Here is a 15,537-nt window from a genome sequence, read left to right on the forward strand (position 1 = left end):
TAACCATTTACTCAAATCAACCGTAAATCAATAAATATTTCATAAATCGTATTTCGATAAATACTTCATAAATCGTATTTCGATAAATACTTCATAAACCGTGTTTCGATAAATACTTCATAAACTGTATTTCGATAAATACTTTATAAACTGTATCTCAATAAATACTTCATAAACTGTATCTTAATAAAATATTTCATAAACTGTATTTCAATAAATACTTCATCAACTGTATCCATCCGAGAGATAATCCCCGTATGTATCAATCCTCACAATATAATAGAATCGAGATATCTCATGATTTTGCCTAACCCGCATGGTCTTACTCAATACTTCTTTGCCATACCTGATAGGTCTTACAACTGTGTACACAGGCCGTATTTCTCACTAAATACGAACTTTAATAAAAACCACCTATTCGGATTACTCTTGATGGATACTAAAAATATTATAATTTCATAATAGAATTTAATATTATATATATATATATATATATATATATATAACTCATAAATCAACATCATAAAGTTTTCTCAATAGAGCGGCCCGGTTGCACTACGCGTCCCCGCTGAGTGAGGGTCCGGAGAGGGGTCCCACCACAAGGGTGTACTGGGGCCAAGCCTTCCCCTGTCAATAAATCATACTTTATTATTAAACTAAAATCACCAATAAATAATTTATTGATATATTTATCAATAATAACTTCAATTTTTTGAAACTAAAGACATCAATCATCAAATATATACTTTAGTTCAATAAATCATAATTTCATCAAAATTAATATTTTAATAACCTTTAATTAAAAACTCAAATTTACTTTGAGAAATAAATTTATAGAAAAGCACTTATTATATATATACATATACCTCACAAACCAATTATGAATAAAGTTTCTCAATACACTTCCCTTTGAATTCTACTCTTCAAAATATCAAATCTTACACAAATATTAATCAAATATACTAAGTTCATCAAAACAAAATCCAAATCATGTATACATAATATTATAGGTTGAAATTGACATGCAAATACATATATAATTACTTGAACTTAACTTTAAGCTCATGTTAAAAACGAAATCATAAAAACTCAAATTAATCAAATGCATGGAAAAAATCTCAACAAAAATTTGATTTTCTGAAAAATATAGAGTTATATATACATAAAAACTCAAAAGGGTAGTTGATAGTTACTTACATTAGCAATAATTAAGAAAATAAACACATTAAGTCTCAAATCTGCCCCTCTAATCAGTCTAGCTCGAATCCATGATAGAAAATTTCAAATCAAAATTACACCGACAATAATATGTATTAGGATGTCTAGAAGCTACTGTAAAAAAATCGGCTCAATCGGACCACGCAAACTCCCGATATCATAGGATCATTGTTGTTGGATATGTTTAAGAACTTGAAGGAGCAAATGAGAAGATGAAGGAAGATGAAAATTGTAAAATGAATATTTGACTTTCTTACACTTTTGATATACGAAATGCAGTCATAGAAGGTGGTGATTTATATTCCAATAAGATAAAATCTCCCTTTCGGTCCCTCTAAATTTTAACTTCTTTTAAAACTTACCCTAAACTTTTAATTTTACACTTAAAGCATGAAATTAATATCCAAACTATATCCATAATACCAATTAACTCTTCAATCAATAAATAAATATAGTGTAACATAATATTATGGTATAATAATTAAAATTAAGGACACGGATGTGACAAAACCCATACCTAATTTTTTTTCCTATTTATTATCTACCATCATTAAAAACATTTCTTACCAAATTTTCTAACACTAGATTTAAAACTTTCACAATTAATAAAACCCGACCCGACCCGTCAGATAGTCCCACAAATTCCATATATTACCCTTTTCCTTCCCCTATTATTAATAACAAAAAATAAAATAAAATAATAAACATGTCTCCCACTTCTCGCCTTCTTTACACCCCAAACGCAACTAAATTTCCTTCATCTTCTTCCTCCTCTATTTCTCATCGTTTCACACATTTTCTTCTAAATTGGTTAGTAGATTGTTCAAGTTTAAATATTTTACTAATAGATATTTCATTTCTTCTAAATTGGGCATAAATCCTAGTTTTGTTTGGAAGAGTGTGTGGAGTTCCATATGGAGTGAGATGGCAGATTGGTTGGGATGATTCAATTTCAATTTGGAAGGACCCATGAGTTTGTTGTAATTCTCAATTTGTTCTTCAGCTGCGTAGTACAAAGGCTAATAGCGATGCCAAGGTTAGCGATCTTTTTGTCCCAGGGATTGAGGGAAGTTAGTTTGAACAGGAGCAGGGCCGGCCCTGGGCTATGAAACGCGGGGCGCCCGCCCGGGGCCCATAGTATTAAGGGGCCCAAAAAAATATTTTAGGTTGTACATATATAAAATCGAGATGCATAACTAACATAAAAACGAATTGGTTCAGTTGGTATAAGTGAGGAGCTTATGATTCTAATTAAGCTTGTGGTTGGAGGTTCAAACCTCCTCATCCTCATTTTATTATTATCATATGTTTTTTTCTCTTCCCACCCCATTTTATCACCATCATTTTTGTTGTTTTGTTAAATCAAAATTATCAAATTTATTTATGTATTCAATAAAAGAAATAACCATTTAATCGTTTCTAAAAAAATATTATTATCTCATTTCATTTTTTTTTTCTTAAAATTAATTGTCAAAATACATATTACTCTATAAAAAAACAAAGTAAGCATAACATCTACCTAAAAAATAATATATTTATAACAAATAGCATAATTAAACTCTGAACTTTGGCTGTATTAAGGATTAAACCTCTGATCATTTATCTTTCCACATTGAATTTTTGATCATTGATTCTATTATGGATTAGACCCTTATTTAACTTTAGAATCGCCAAATCGATATTCTCATCTCATAAACTCGACGGAAAAGTTAAATAAGGGCCAAATCCATAACAAAATCAATGATAAAGAGCTCAATGTGAAAAAATAATCGATCAAGAGCTTAATCCTTAAAACAACCAAAGTTTTGAGTTTAATTATACTTTCTGCCTATATTTATTTACTTTTTCAATTTTACATGACATAAATACTTGTTATTTTAGTACATAAATAATTCATTGATTTTGTTATGGATTAGACCTTTATTTAGCTTTAGAATCGTCAAATGGATCTTCTCATCTCCTAAACTCGACGAAAAAGTTAAACAAGGGCCAAATCCATAACAAAATCAATGATAAAAGGCACAATGTGAAAAAATAATTCAGGAGCTTAATCCTTAAAACAGCCAAAGTTCGGAGTTTAATTATACTTTTTGCCTATATTTATTTACTTTTTCAATTTTACATGACATAAATACTTGTTATTTTAGTACATAAATAATTCTAGTTAGTATACTTGCTACTATTGAACTACCAATTTAGCTTTTATGTAAAAAATATTGCAATTTTAAATAACCTTTACGAGTTGGTGCAATTTCAAGCCTAGTTGATTAAAAATGAGTTCTTTTCATTAACATGAAATGTGCAACTTCAAACCATATTGAGTGACCAGAACAGTGGAGGTTGGAGCGAGGATAGAATAAGAAATTACATATAAAAAACCTCATTTTTGTCAATTAAGCTCGAAACTATACCAATTGATAAATGTTAGGTTTAAAATTGCACTATTTTATGCATTAACGCTGATTGCTCTCTCCTAATAACAATATGACTGAATTTGTATCTTATCCTTTGTAATAATAATAAAAAATCATCTGACCTACAACTAAAAAAAAAGTAGAATGTATATATGGAGGGCCCAAATTATCATCTCGCCCCGGGCCTCTAAAAGGTCAGGAACGGCCCTGGGTGTGAGGAATGAGGGGCTGAGCAGGACTGGCTGACAACTGTTATGGAGCATTGATGTCCCGTCAAAGGTCAAAGTCTTTTTATGGAGAGTGGATTCTAAAATATTATCTTTACGGACTCAGTTAGCTTCCCGACATATCAACATCCTAATTAATTATTTATTGTGTGACAGGGATGTTGAGCATGAGTGACATTTATTTACTGGATGCCAATATGCGGTGGCTTGTTGGGAGGCAGCTAATTTACCAAAGTCGGGCATCAAGTGGGAATGGATCGAAGACTGGCTCCTTGAGGTTCTAGTGCGGCTGAGGAAAGAGACAACAAGCCGCACGACAGTTGTATCATGGGCCATCTAGCAGCAGTGGGACCAACTACTGTGGATGAGGTCGCAATGGGAGTCAGAGGAGGTGGTGTTTGGTGCAACCAATTTTTGCACACGGGAAGGAGTTACGGCAACTACGGGTGGAAAGTTGTAATATTGCTGAAGTGCAAAGATCGACCAGCATATGGGTTAAACTGAGTGAAGGGGAGATGAAGTGCAATGTTGACGCTGTGTTTTTCGTAACCACAAAACAGTTCTGGCAGGTTATAGCTCGGTGTCAAGCGGTATTATCTCGTCTAAACTCACGGAAAGCTTAGCATTATGGGATAATATGTGGATAAAAAAAAGCAAAATCTACTGATATGATATTTGACAATATGTATAGTTAAGTAGTGGGGGGATTATGGGACAAAAAAAATAAAATAAAGCCACTTGGTTTCAGACTTGGTACAACCCAAAGTCATCATTTTTTTTGGTTTGCACAACCAAAAAATTACTCTGAGAGTTTTTTTCTTTTGGTTCTATATTCTTATTTTGCGTTGCAGTTTGGGTGTGTCATGGCAGCTCATCTACCAATGAGGGCTAAATTTTGATGGAGTGGAGAATCGAACCTCAAACCTGTCAAGCAGAGGTTCAACGCCTTACCACTCAGACCAACCCTCATTGGCATATATGTTCTAGTTTTCAATCACGTCCGAATTACTCTGTGACGTTTGTTCTACTATTAACGAATGAGCAGCTTATGTAATGGCTCATCACTCTCATTCCAATGCCAACCCTACAGTGGCTCTAAGTATAGGTTTTGTTTGAAAAAAAAAAATATCCTACCTAATTTTTCTTTTCCTATTTATTATCTAGGTAGCATCATTAAAACATTTCCAATAGGTACCAAATTTTCTAAAAGCACATTTAAAACTTTCACAATTAATAAAAACCCGACCCGGCGGAGAGTCCCACAAATTCCATATATTACCCTTTTCCTTCCCCTATCTATTATTAATAACAAAAAATAAAATAAAATAATAAACATGTCTCTCACATCTCGCCTTCTTTACACCCCAACCGCAACTAAATTTTCTTCATCTTCTTCTTCCTCCTCTATTTCTCATCGTTTCACGCATTTTCTCTCCTTTAATCTCAGAAAACCTCAGAGTTCTAAACTCACTTCATCTCCTTTTCTAAGGGCGTTTTCTTCTAGTTCTAGTTCTGTTTCTACCTCTACCTCCACTAAAATCACCATGGGTGATGCTCCTGATGCTGGCATGGATGCTGTTCAGAGACGCCTCATGTTCGAGGATGAGTATGTTTTTCTTCCCCCAAATTTCTCTCTGGTTATTGGCGTTTTCTTCTGAAATTGCTTTTTGTTTATTTTCTGTAATTGATTTTAATGTGATGAGTTTTGGGGGTTTTTGGATTAGCTTTCAGAGGCACAAATTGTGTTTTGTTTCCAACTGTAATTGCGTGTATGCTTGAATTGACTTCATTTTGAAGAAGGTTTTGGGTTTTGACTAACAAGAAAAGGGTATAACAATCTTCAATTTGTGGTGATTTCTCATATTCCATGTTTAATTGACTTTCTAGGTTCGATTGGGTTGCCTTTTTCAGTTGAAAATTACAGAAGACGATCTGAAAAACAGTAGTCCTATAAGGTTGAGCTTAGTTTAGTTGAAATTCATGAGTTTTTCTTTGACAAATTTCACAATCTAGTAATTTCTCGTTTGTGAAGCTTGAGGTATAAAATCTCAGATCCATCTTCATTGATGATCTTTTCTGGTGCTAATCCATTGTTTTGCTATATTGTTAACCCCAAATTGCTTTTTCTTTTTGCTATATTGGACCTGTTTGGTTAGACTGTTTAGCTGTTTACTTGTAGTAGCAAGTAGATCTTAGCTGAATTTTCCTTCCAATGTAGCTATAAGCTGCTGTTTTTCAATGCTAACCAAACACTATATCTGGTGTTTGGGGTAAAACTTCAAAAAGGAGCTAGGAAAAGGAGAACCAAACAAACATTTCGTATCATTTATTTTATTGAAAAAGATGCACTCGACATCCGATTTTGGGATGAAAGATCACCTAGATGGGTTGTGGTTTACCATATAATCTGATGTCTGAACAATTTTCTCTAATTTTAATTGCTTGCAGATGCATTTTAGTGGACGAGAATGATGGTGTTGTCGGTCATGTCTCCAAATATAGTTGTAAGTCAAATTTTCTCAGCATTATTTTTTTGATTATTTTTTTCTCCTTCGAAATTAGCCTTGTTCACTTATAGTTGTATGAAAATGAAGGCTTATCTGGTTCAATTGTTGCCGTTTACTAAACACTTTATATCTACTGGTTGAAGTAAAACATCGAAAAGGAGCTACACCAATGAGAACCAAACGGGCACTGAGTCTCCTATTTGTTGGTGGCTTTTTAAGCTGCTGATTCTCATAAGAGCAATTTGCATAAGAAGCTTGCTTGGAGTTGAAATCTTGCAATTTTGCTACTACCTTTACTTTGATAACGGGTGCTGATCCAACTTTAAGAGTAGACTCGTTGTATAGTTCGGAGAAACTATAATCTTCTTGGTTGGCTCATGTTCTAATTCCCCCGTGTTTTGGTAACTTGAAGGGTTACTATCGTTGCTTCAATCTCGGGTGCATAGCCTATTGTGTTGTACCCAACTTCCGGAGTAGACTCCTTGTATAGTTCAGAGAAACTATATCTTCTTGGTTGGCTCATGTTCTAATTGCTCAGTGTTTTAGTAACTTGAAGGGTTGTTATTACCGTTACTTCAATTGCGGGTGAATAACCTGTTGCATTGTACCCAACTTTAAGAGTAGACACGTTGTATAGTTTGGAGAAACTATAATCCTCTTGGTTGGCTCATGTTCTGATTGCTTCGTGTTTTAGTAACCTGAAGGGTTACTACTATCGTAGCTTCAATCTCGGGTGCATAGCCTGTTATGTTGTACCCAACTTCTGGAGTAGACACCTTGTATAGTTCAGAGAAACTATATCTTCTTGGTTGACTCATATTCTAATTGTTCCGTGTTTCAGTAACTTGAAGGGTTGCTATCGTTAGTTCATTCCCGGGTGGATAACCTGTTGTGTAGTACCCAACTTTAAGAGTAGACTCCTTGTATAATTTGGAGAAACTATAATCTTCTTGGTTGACTCATGTTCTAATTGCTCCGTGTTTTAGTAACTTGAAGGGTTATTACCGTTACTTCAATCTCGGGTGCATAACCTGTTGCATTTTACCCAACTTTAAGAGTAGACACCTTTTATAGTTTGGAGAAACTATAATCTTCTTTTTTGGCTCGTGTTCTTATTTTGTGCTTCCAAAATTTGCAGGTCATTTATGGGAAAATATTTTGAAGGGTAACTCGTTACACAGAGCTTTTAGCGTATTTCTCTTCAACTCGAAATATGAGCTACTTCTTCAGGTATGTGATCTTTGCTAATGTGGTTAAAACATTGAGATTTGCACGTAATCGATTCGAAATTTAAACATAATGTCGTCTACTTCAGAATCATCGTAAACGAACCATAAGTGGCATATATTGGTTATTATTAGAAGAGCAAAACAAATGAAAGAGGATAATCGAGGATCTAAAACCTTTGACCTTTAGTAGTCTTCACGAATCAGATATGTGAGAATAAAATTGTAATTTCAACACAAACTTAGATTGTTTCATCAGATCTCGGGCTTTCCAATTATTGCAACAGAAAGATTGGCAATAAAGTTGTGTTTGAAGCACTATGAGGCGTGGTTAGGGTACTGGAGGGAAAAGGATACACAGTTTCAGTTCGGGTGTAGTTTTCGGTATACAAGTTTACCCGTTTGTTTTACCTACTGTTTGCTGTTACGGTTTGCTATTTGCTGTTGCTGTTTGCTGTTGGAAAAAACTGTTTTTCCAAAAAGCAGAAATTCCCTGCTTTTGTAAAAGACTGCTTTTCGGGTGTAAAAGACAAACAAGAGGTCATTAACCAAACACCTAATGCTGCCTTTTAAGGTGTAAAAGGCAAACAGAAGGTCACTAACCAAACACCTAAAACTCTACTTTTTGAGTGAAAAGGCAAACAAGAGCATGAAAAGGAGCAACCAATTGCAGATGTTAATCGATGAAAATTGAAACTAATTAAGTTCGAACTGCCACATGGCTGAAACTAGTAAATAATCAGAAAGACTTCTACTTTTTCTTGGCGATGTTAAATATTTGTCGGACAGACTAGTCTTCTTTTGTCAGCTGTTATTTTGTAGATGTTTTTGAGAAATTCGAATTTTATATGCCTTTTTATTCGTTTCCTTCCCAGCAACGCTCTGCAACAAAGGTGACATTTCCCCTCGTGTGGACAAATACTTGTTGCAGTCATCCTTTGTATCGTGAATCAGAGCTTATCGAAGATGATTATCTTGGTATACATAGATTCTCCATTTTTTTATACATCACTATAAACCCAGCTTTCAATCGGATGCGTGTAATAATTTCCTCTCTTTTATCAGGTGTGAGAAATGCTGCACAAAGGAAGCTTTTGGATGAGCTCGGTATCCCAGCAGAAGATGTTCCAGTAGATCAATTTACTCCACTCGGGCGCATTCTATACAAGGCACCTTCCGATGGGAAGTGGGGAGAGCATGAACGTAAATTCCACAACTCACGTTTTACTAAGATTCTCCGTATGCTTTATTTTCTTGACTCATGTCATTCTTCCTAATTTGCAGTTGACTACTTACTCTTCATGGTCCGCGACGTTAATGTAAACCCGAACCCAGATGAGGTAGCTGATATCAAGTATGTTAACCGGGATCAGTTGAAAGAGCTTCTGAGGAAAGCAGATGCAGGCGAGGAAGGCCTGAAGCTTTCGCCTTGGTTCAGACTCGTCGTGGACAATTTCTTGTATAAATGGTGGGAACATGTCGAAAACGGTACGTTTAAGGAAGTTGCTGACATGAAACCCATTCACAAGTTAACTTGATATATACTACACTCTACTCAGGATTTAGCTTATCTTATCGCGTTGTCTTCGGCTTTAATTTGAATAAAGTTCGGTCGTAAAGCAGTTCCAAGGAAGTTGGAGTTCTGTTGATGTTCTTGCACTTTTCAACTGAATCTTGAGTTATTATACCTTAAAACTAGTAAATTTAATCTTGGATAAGGATCTTGATCTTCATACATTTCTTAGATTGTGTAATCTTTAAGGACATGTTTTTTTTGTTTGGTCTGAATAACATGTGCTCATTGTGTGTTGAAAAGGAGTTCTTATACACATTTTATACCCATTTTGTTACGCGCATTGTGATCTTACTTAATAAAACATACGGAGAAGGTATCAAAATGACCTCTGGGTAGGGATGTAAGTGGGGCGGAGACTGGAGTTATCGGATTATAAGTATAGGATTTTTTTTAAAACTATATGTATTCTTTCGGGAGCAGTCTGGGCTAATGAAGCATGAGGCTCATATTGGAATTGGGATCCAAAGGAAACTTGGTGACCCGTCCTGATGGGGACGGGGAATCACCGATAAGAATCCCCATGGGACAGGGATGGGGAATGGTATCCCCGTTCCGTGGGGATTCCCGAACCCGCCCTGTTAATCCCCGATGGGGAATCCCTGACGGATCCCCAATTATTCTTCATTATAATTAAAATTATATTTTAAATATTATAATTTATAACATTTAACTTAAATTAAATAGACCTATTTTCAAATAAAAAATTAAATGAGATAAATAAAATATTAGTTAAGGACTAAATGAATATTTTTTCTAACCTAAACTAAAGGCATAATATCTCTGTCGTTCTTTCGAACAAAACCTAGAATTAGAAAGGAGAAACCTAGAATTAGAAAAGAGAAAGAGAAAAGAAATATATAATGATTTCTTTAAAATATAAATGGTGATTCCCCGCGGGGACGAGGATGTGGAATAGAGAAAACGTGTTTTTAAATGGGGATAGGGATCTCCGTGGGGACGGGGATGGGGGACAAATCTGTCTTCGTCTGACTCGCGAGGATGGGGATGAGGAATCCCCTGCCCCGCCCCGTTTGCATCTCTACCTTTGGGAAATGTAAATTTAACACTAATTTAAATCAACGTTTATGAAATTGTGTTAATTTTAACTCCAATTCAATTTTTTTTGGTAGATTTTAACTCCAATTCAATCTATCTTTTTGTTAATTGAGTTTTATTCTCTTTCGAGTTGTAGTTTTCTATTTGAGAATCCTTGAACTGTTCTGCTTTTTAATTTTTTTAATTTTTTTTGTTCTATAACTTCTTTGTTTTTTTTATTTGTTCTATAATTTCTTTATTTTTGACATGAAAAACTGAATGATTCTAATAATTTTTCGTGAAACAGTGGTATAAGCTTATAATATAATTAATGGTAATATTTGTCTATAAATTATCGAAAAGTATATGATAATGAGATCCATGTGCTTTAAGATGCTTCTTTTATTATTATTATTATTTTTTTTTGGAAAAAATGCTCCAAGATGCTTTATTCTAAGCAAAATTATAAAAGTTCAATAAAGTTTAATTTTATACATTATTTAAATTGAATCCCAAATAATTAATTAATGGTATGACACTTCTTCCCTTTCTAAATTAAAGTTTCAAAATCAATTAGATCTTTAATTTTTTTTTTTTTTTTTGAGAAAGTCAATTAGATTTTGAACTATCAAACTCATTATCGGTAATAATTTTTTGTGTTGGTTTAAAATGAGTTAGAAAAGAAGGTATGAAACAGTTTAATCGAATGATTTTCGATGAGATAATTGATAATTTTTGGTTAATCGATAATTTTTAGGGAAAATTACAAAAATGGGTCAAATGGGAGGTCCATTTACATATTTGACCTATTTACTCAACCTACTACATATCTAGACTGATTTTGTGTGACTTTCCCATAATACCCCTAACCTTCCCACTTCCCCTTACGCGAACGTTCTCTCCCCTCTTCTCCTTGGGTGCGCGAACGGTTGTTGGCTCCTCCATTAATGATTCGAAGACTTTTGATCTTCCTATCTTCTTTTAAATTGCACGAAATCTGCACAATTTCTCCAAATCACAATGAATTTCTCTTTTTCCTCTCTTCATCTCTTGATTCTGCAACTTCCTAATCCTAAAAAACGAAGTCATGGTTCTTCATCTTCATGTTCCTGCTCGTTACTTGGTTTCTTTCTTCTTGTTACAATCAAAGAAATGGTTATTCTACGTTATTTCCATCGTTTTTTCCCAGTTTATCATATTGTTATTGTCGCTTTTAAGGGTGAAAGACGCGAAAAATGTAAGTAACTGCTGTTTTTTATGCGTTTTTTCATGAATACACTTCGCGTAGTCGATGATTTCACGAAGATCTGCGAAGAGAAAGAGCCTGAAACGTGACGATCTACTTCGTGAATCGATTAGTTCGCGAAGTCTGCGAGTAGAAAAGTTCATGATTTCCCTCGCAGACTTCGCAAAAGCATCGATATGCGACGTAGATCGTCATGTTTCAGACCTCGCATACCTCGCGAAAACATCGATTAGCGAAGTAAAATCATCTATTTCCCTGCACATTTACATTCGCATGCTTCGCTAATCCTCGTTTCGCGAAGCTAAAATCGTCTTTTTCCCTGCCTAACACGATTAATTTTTCCTGAAGGTGGTTGATTACATAACATTCCTTTATAGAAGGCGGCGTCCTCGGATGCAGGGGAGATGACTTTCCTTCCTGTATAGGGAGAAATTTCCCTCAAGATTGACACATTCACTTTAAAATGATTGGTTAGGAGAGATTGTGCCAATCTTGGTGTGCACCATGGGACACGTCCATCCCAAAAGGTTTGGACTTCCTGTAGAGAGAAATTTCCGTCCAGATTAGTCAGGTTCACTTTGAAGTGATTTGTTAGGAGTATTGTGACAATCTTGTTGTAAATTTTGATAATGTTATGATTTTAATGTTGTTATTGTGGCAATCTTGTTGTAAATTTTGATAATGTTATGATTTTAATGTTAGAATCCGTTCTTGTTTGGCATTTTTGTTATATACCACTTCACGAATTAGTTTCAAAACACATACAGGCTTCGCATATGCTAATTAAATTCATCAAGTAAACCCAAACATTAGCTTCGCAGGTTTCGCATAATATCGAATCTGCGAAGTCAGACGGGAGGAAGGGAGACGCGCGTAAATATTGAGGGTATTATGGGAAAGTCATATAAAATCAGTCTAGATATATAGTAGGTTGAGTAAATGAGTTAAATATTAAATGAGCCTCCCATTTGATCTAATTTTATAATTTTTCCTAATTTTTATTCAATTCAAAAACTAATTGGTAATTTTGATAGTTTAAAATCTAAGTTAATTTTTTAATTTTATTTGGGAAGCGAAATGAATATTATACCATAATTAATTAATCCATAAATAAATAAATTATTAAATCACCGTCAACCATCAACAGTCATCGCCATCACCACCTGTATTCACTGGAATAAAATAATGAAAAAATATCTTTAAGCATTGACTTTTGTTAATTTCAAATCTTTCAATTAAGACATATCATTAACGTTAGGATGATTTAATAAATTTTCAATCTATTAAAATATTATATCCAATAGATAATACTACAATCATTTAATTATCTAGGATACTAAAAGAAAGGAAAAAACAAACCAAAAAATCAAAAAAGAGGCCTAATCCGGGATTAGATTTGGAAAGCTAACCCCACCACATCAGTCAAAAGGAGAGAAGAAAGAAAAGTAGGAGGAGAAGCGAAAGTAGTGACTCCCAACATATTCTCATGACCCTCAGCTACTAAACGATCCGCCACCCGGTTCTGTTCTCTGAAAATATGACTGAAGTTGATGGACTCAAAGGAGAAACAAATCCTTTTAATACCTTTGATTAAATTCTGGCTATTCAAACAAATAGCATTCTCCTCTGATATCATTTTCATAGCTTCGAGGTTATCAGATTCTACAAGCAAATTCTTCAAGCCCAGACTCTTAGCAACTCTAAGGCCAAAAAAGATCCCCCAAAGCTCGGCAAAAAAGGAAGAACTCATCCCAAGATTCTGAGCGAACCCAGAAACCCAAACACCCCCATCATCTCTCAGGACTCCTCCAGCAGCGATTTTCCCGTCCTTCAGACAAGAGTCATCAGTGTTTAACTTCACCAACCCTCTGCTAGGCCTACACCAGCCCAAGAGATGGACCGCCTTCCTCTGGATAGATTTAACAAGAGGGTCCTCTTTGAAGCTATCAATAATAGTGCAGAATTTTTTAGAGAAGAAATCAACCAAATTAGAAATAATAACCATTTCTCCTTCAAAAATCTTCAAATTCCTCCATTTCTAAATCTGGTGACAAACAACTGCAAAGATTTTTTAATAAAAATATCTAAGATTTACTAATTAATTTAATAATATATATTACTATAATTTTTTAATAAAAATATTATTTAACTCAAAGCTGCAGCTCTCCAATACATCATTGTTACTTTTGGAGGTTAACGAGCTTTTCATAAATTCCCATTGTAAATGCTCTAAGTTACTCAAATCCGCATAAGCTTTTTTGAGAAAGATTAATTTAGAGTTTACGTATAAAATAACATCAATTTAGGCATCGATAATGAAATATGAGACGTCATTCATATTACTTCGTTAAATTTTGTCAATTATACATGGAGAGAGAAATCAAGACTTAACGGAGTAATATGAATGACATATCACATTTTGTTATCAATGTCTAAATTTGTACTCTTTTTTAAATATTAGCCTACATTGGTACTATTTTGTAGATGGAGCCTAAATTGATACTTTCCCCAAAAATCTTAGACCTATTTTGGTACATTATCCCTTACATAAATTACAATGGCACGTATTTAACTTTGAATTATCAAATTAATCAGTTGTAATTATCTTATTAAATTAAATGGGCATTATTAAATTCATATTAGTCTAAGGTATAATACCCACCTGGCTCCCCAAACTAAAGTTTCAAAACCAATTAGGATTTTAAACTATCAAAATCATCAATAAGATATATGAACTAAGTAAAAATCATCAATTAAGTCAAAATCTTAAGTAGAATTCATCAATTGAGTTCTTATCGAAAATCATTCGGTCGAACAGTTTGATCCAACACGGAGTTTATTATAATTATGTCAAATAGTCATAGTTTTTAATTTTAGGATAGATGAAGATTCAATTGATAATTTTTACTTAGTTAAAGGATATAATTGATGATTTCAATAGTTTAAACACGAAATCCCTGAAACATTTATTCATGGACTGTCGTTTTGCTCGTGCTCTTTGGCTTTGTGTGTCCTCCCTATTCGGCAGATGCATCGACATTTATGTCCCTCTCCCGTCTTTACTGAGCTGGGCTACGATTCAATGTTTTAGTTCTCAAATCTCTGTTTTGTGGTGCAGTGATGTTCTACACGTGATTTGGAGAACTCGCAACGATGCCATTTTTTCAGACGTAACTCCAAGCATCCATTATGCGTTGCGTCTGCTTTGGTTACAGATTCATTGGGAAGACCTCTTGACAATTCGTTCAGTCTGGAACTCCATGGTCGAGCTTCACTTGCTGCAGACACTCAATTTATTGCCTTGTTGATCTTTAGCTCCTCGGATCCTTCCCGTTCGTTGGTTTGCGCCTCCGCCTGGTTGGATCAAAGTCAATTATGACGCTTCGGTTACTCCTAGAAGTGCTGGTTGTGGAGGCGTCTTTAAAGATTCGTTTGGTCGCTCGATGGGTTCTTTCGCTTTTCCTACATCTTGTCACCTGGTTCACATTGCGGAGCTCACTGCTGCTCTATACGCGATCTGTGTAGCTTTCAATAGAGGCTAGAAACGTCTTTGGCTTGAAGGCGACTCAGCTTATATGGTGGCTCTTTTTCGGAACAATCGCATGTTGGTTCCTTGGGAATTACATCATGACTGGCATGATTGTCGAGACATGATCACGTGTATGCAATTTGTTGTTTCCCATGTCTTTCGGGAAGGGAATCAAGCCGCCGATGCATTGGCTAACTTTGGTAGGATTAGTTCTGATAGTCATTGGTGGGACACATATCCGTCGTTTTGTTCTAGCTTTATTTGGGATAATTGTAACGGTCGAGACTTGTATCAATTCACTTAGTTTTGTTTAGTTTCTCTCTAACACTGATTGTTTTGTGTGCCCTTTTCTTTCTTTTATATCATTCGGGTTTGGATGTGGGGGTCTAAGGGTGCCAATCTTGTTGGGATGTCTTAGACCTTCCTTCCCTGTCCTCCACTTTTAATAAAAAAAAAATTTAAAATCCCAATTACCTTTTAAGTTTTAATTTAAGGAATTAAACTAAGGGTAAAGTTCAAATAAAACCCCTGTGGTTTCACTAATTTTCAGATAAAGGAC

General features: G+C 34.6%; 1 protein-coding gene across 1 annotated transcript; it reads left to right on the top strand.

Moving 5' to 3' along the window:
* Positions 1-5,170: 5,170 nt before the first annotated feature.
* On the top strand, positions 5,171-9,434 carry LOC136230741 (isopentenyl-diphosphate Delta-isomerase I). Its single transcript, XM_066019909.1, has 6 exons — positions 5,171-5,465; positions 6,308-6,363; positions 7,505-7,596; positions 8,468-8,570; positions 8,658-8,795; positions 8,877-9,434. The coding sequence occupies exons 1-6, from the start codon at positions 5,194-5,196 to the stop codon at positions 9,128-9,130; spliced, it is 915 nt and encodes a 304-aa protein (XP_065875981.1). The 5' UTR covers positions 5,171-5,193; the 3' UTR covers positions 9,131-9,434.
* The last annotated feature ends 6,103 nt before the right edge of the window (positions 9,435-15,537 follow it).

This window comes from Euphorbia lathyris, chromosome 5, assembly GCF_963576675.1.
Source record: "Euphorbia lathyris chromosome 5, ddEupLath1.1, whole genome shotgun sequence".
NCBI classification, from domain to species: domain Eukaryota; kingdom Viridiplantae; phylum Streptophyta; class Magnoliopsida; order Malpighiales; family Euphorbiaceae; genus Euphorbia; species Euphorbia lathyris.

What these genes read in the sequence shown, in the direction of transcription:
- LOC136230741 (XM_066019909.1), top strand. Translation starts at nt 5,194, where the DNA reads ATGTCTCTCACATCTCGCCTTCTTTACACCCCAACCGCAACTAAATTT. An exon ending in CGCCTCATGTTCGAGGATGA is followed by an intron (nt 5,466 to 6,307) that starts GTATGTTTTTCT and finishes AATTGCTTGCAG; the next exon opens with ATGCATTTTAGTGGACGAGA. An exon ending in GAAGTGGGGAGAGCATGAAC is followed by an intron (nt 8,796 to 8,876) that starts GTAAATTCCACA and finishes CCTAATTTGCAG; the next exon opens with TTGACTACTTACTCTTCATG.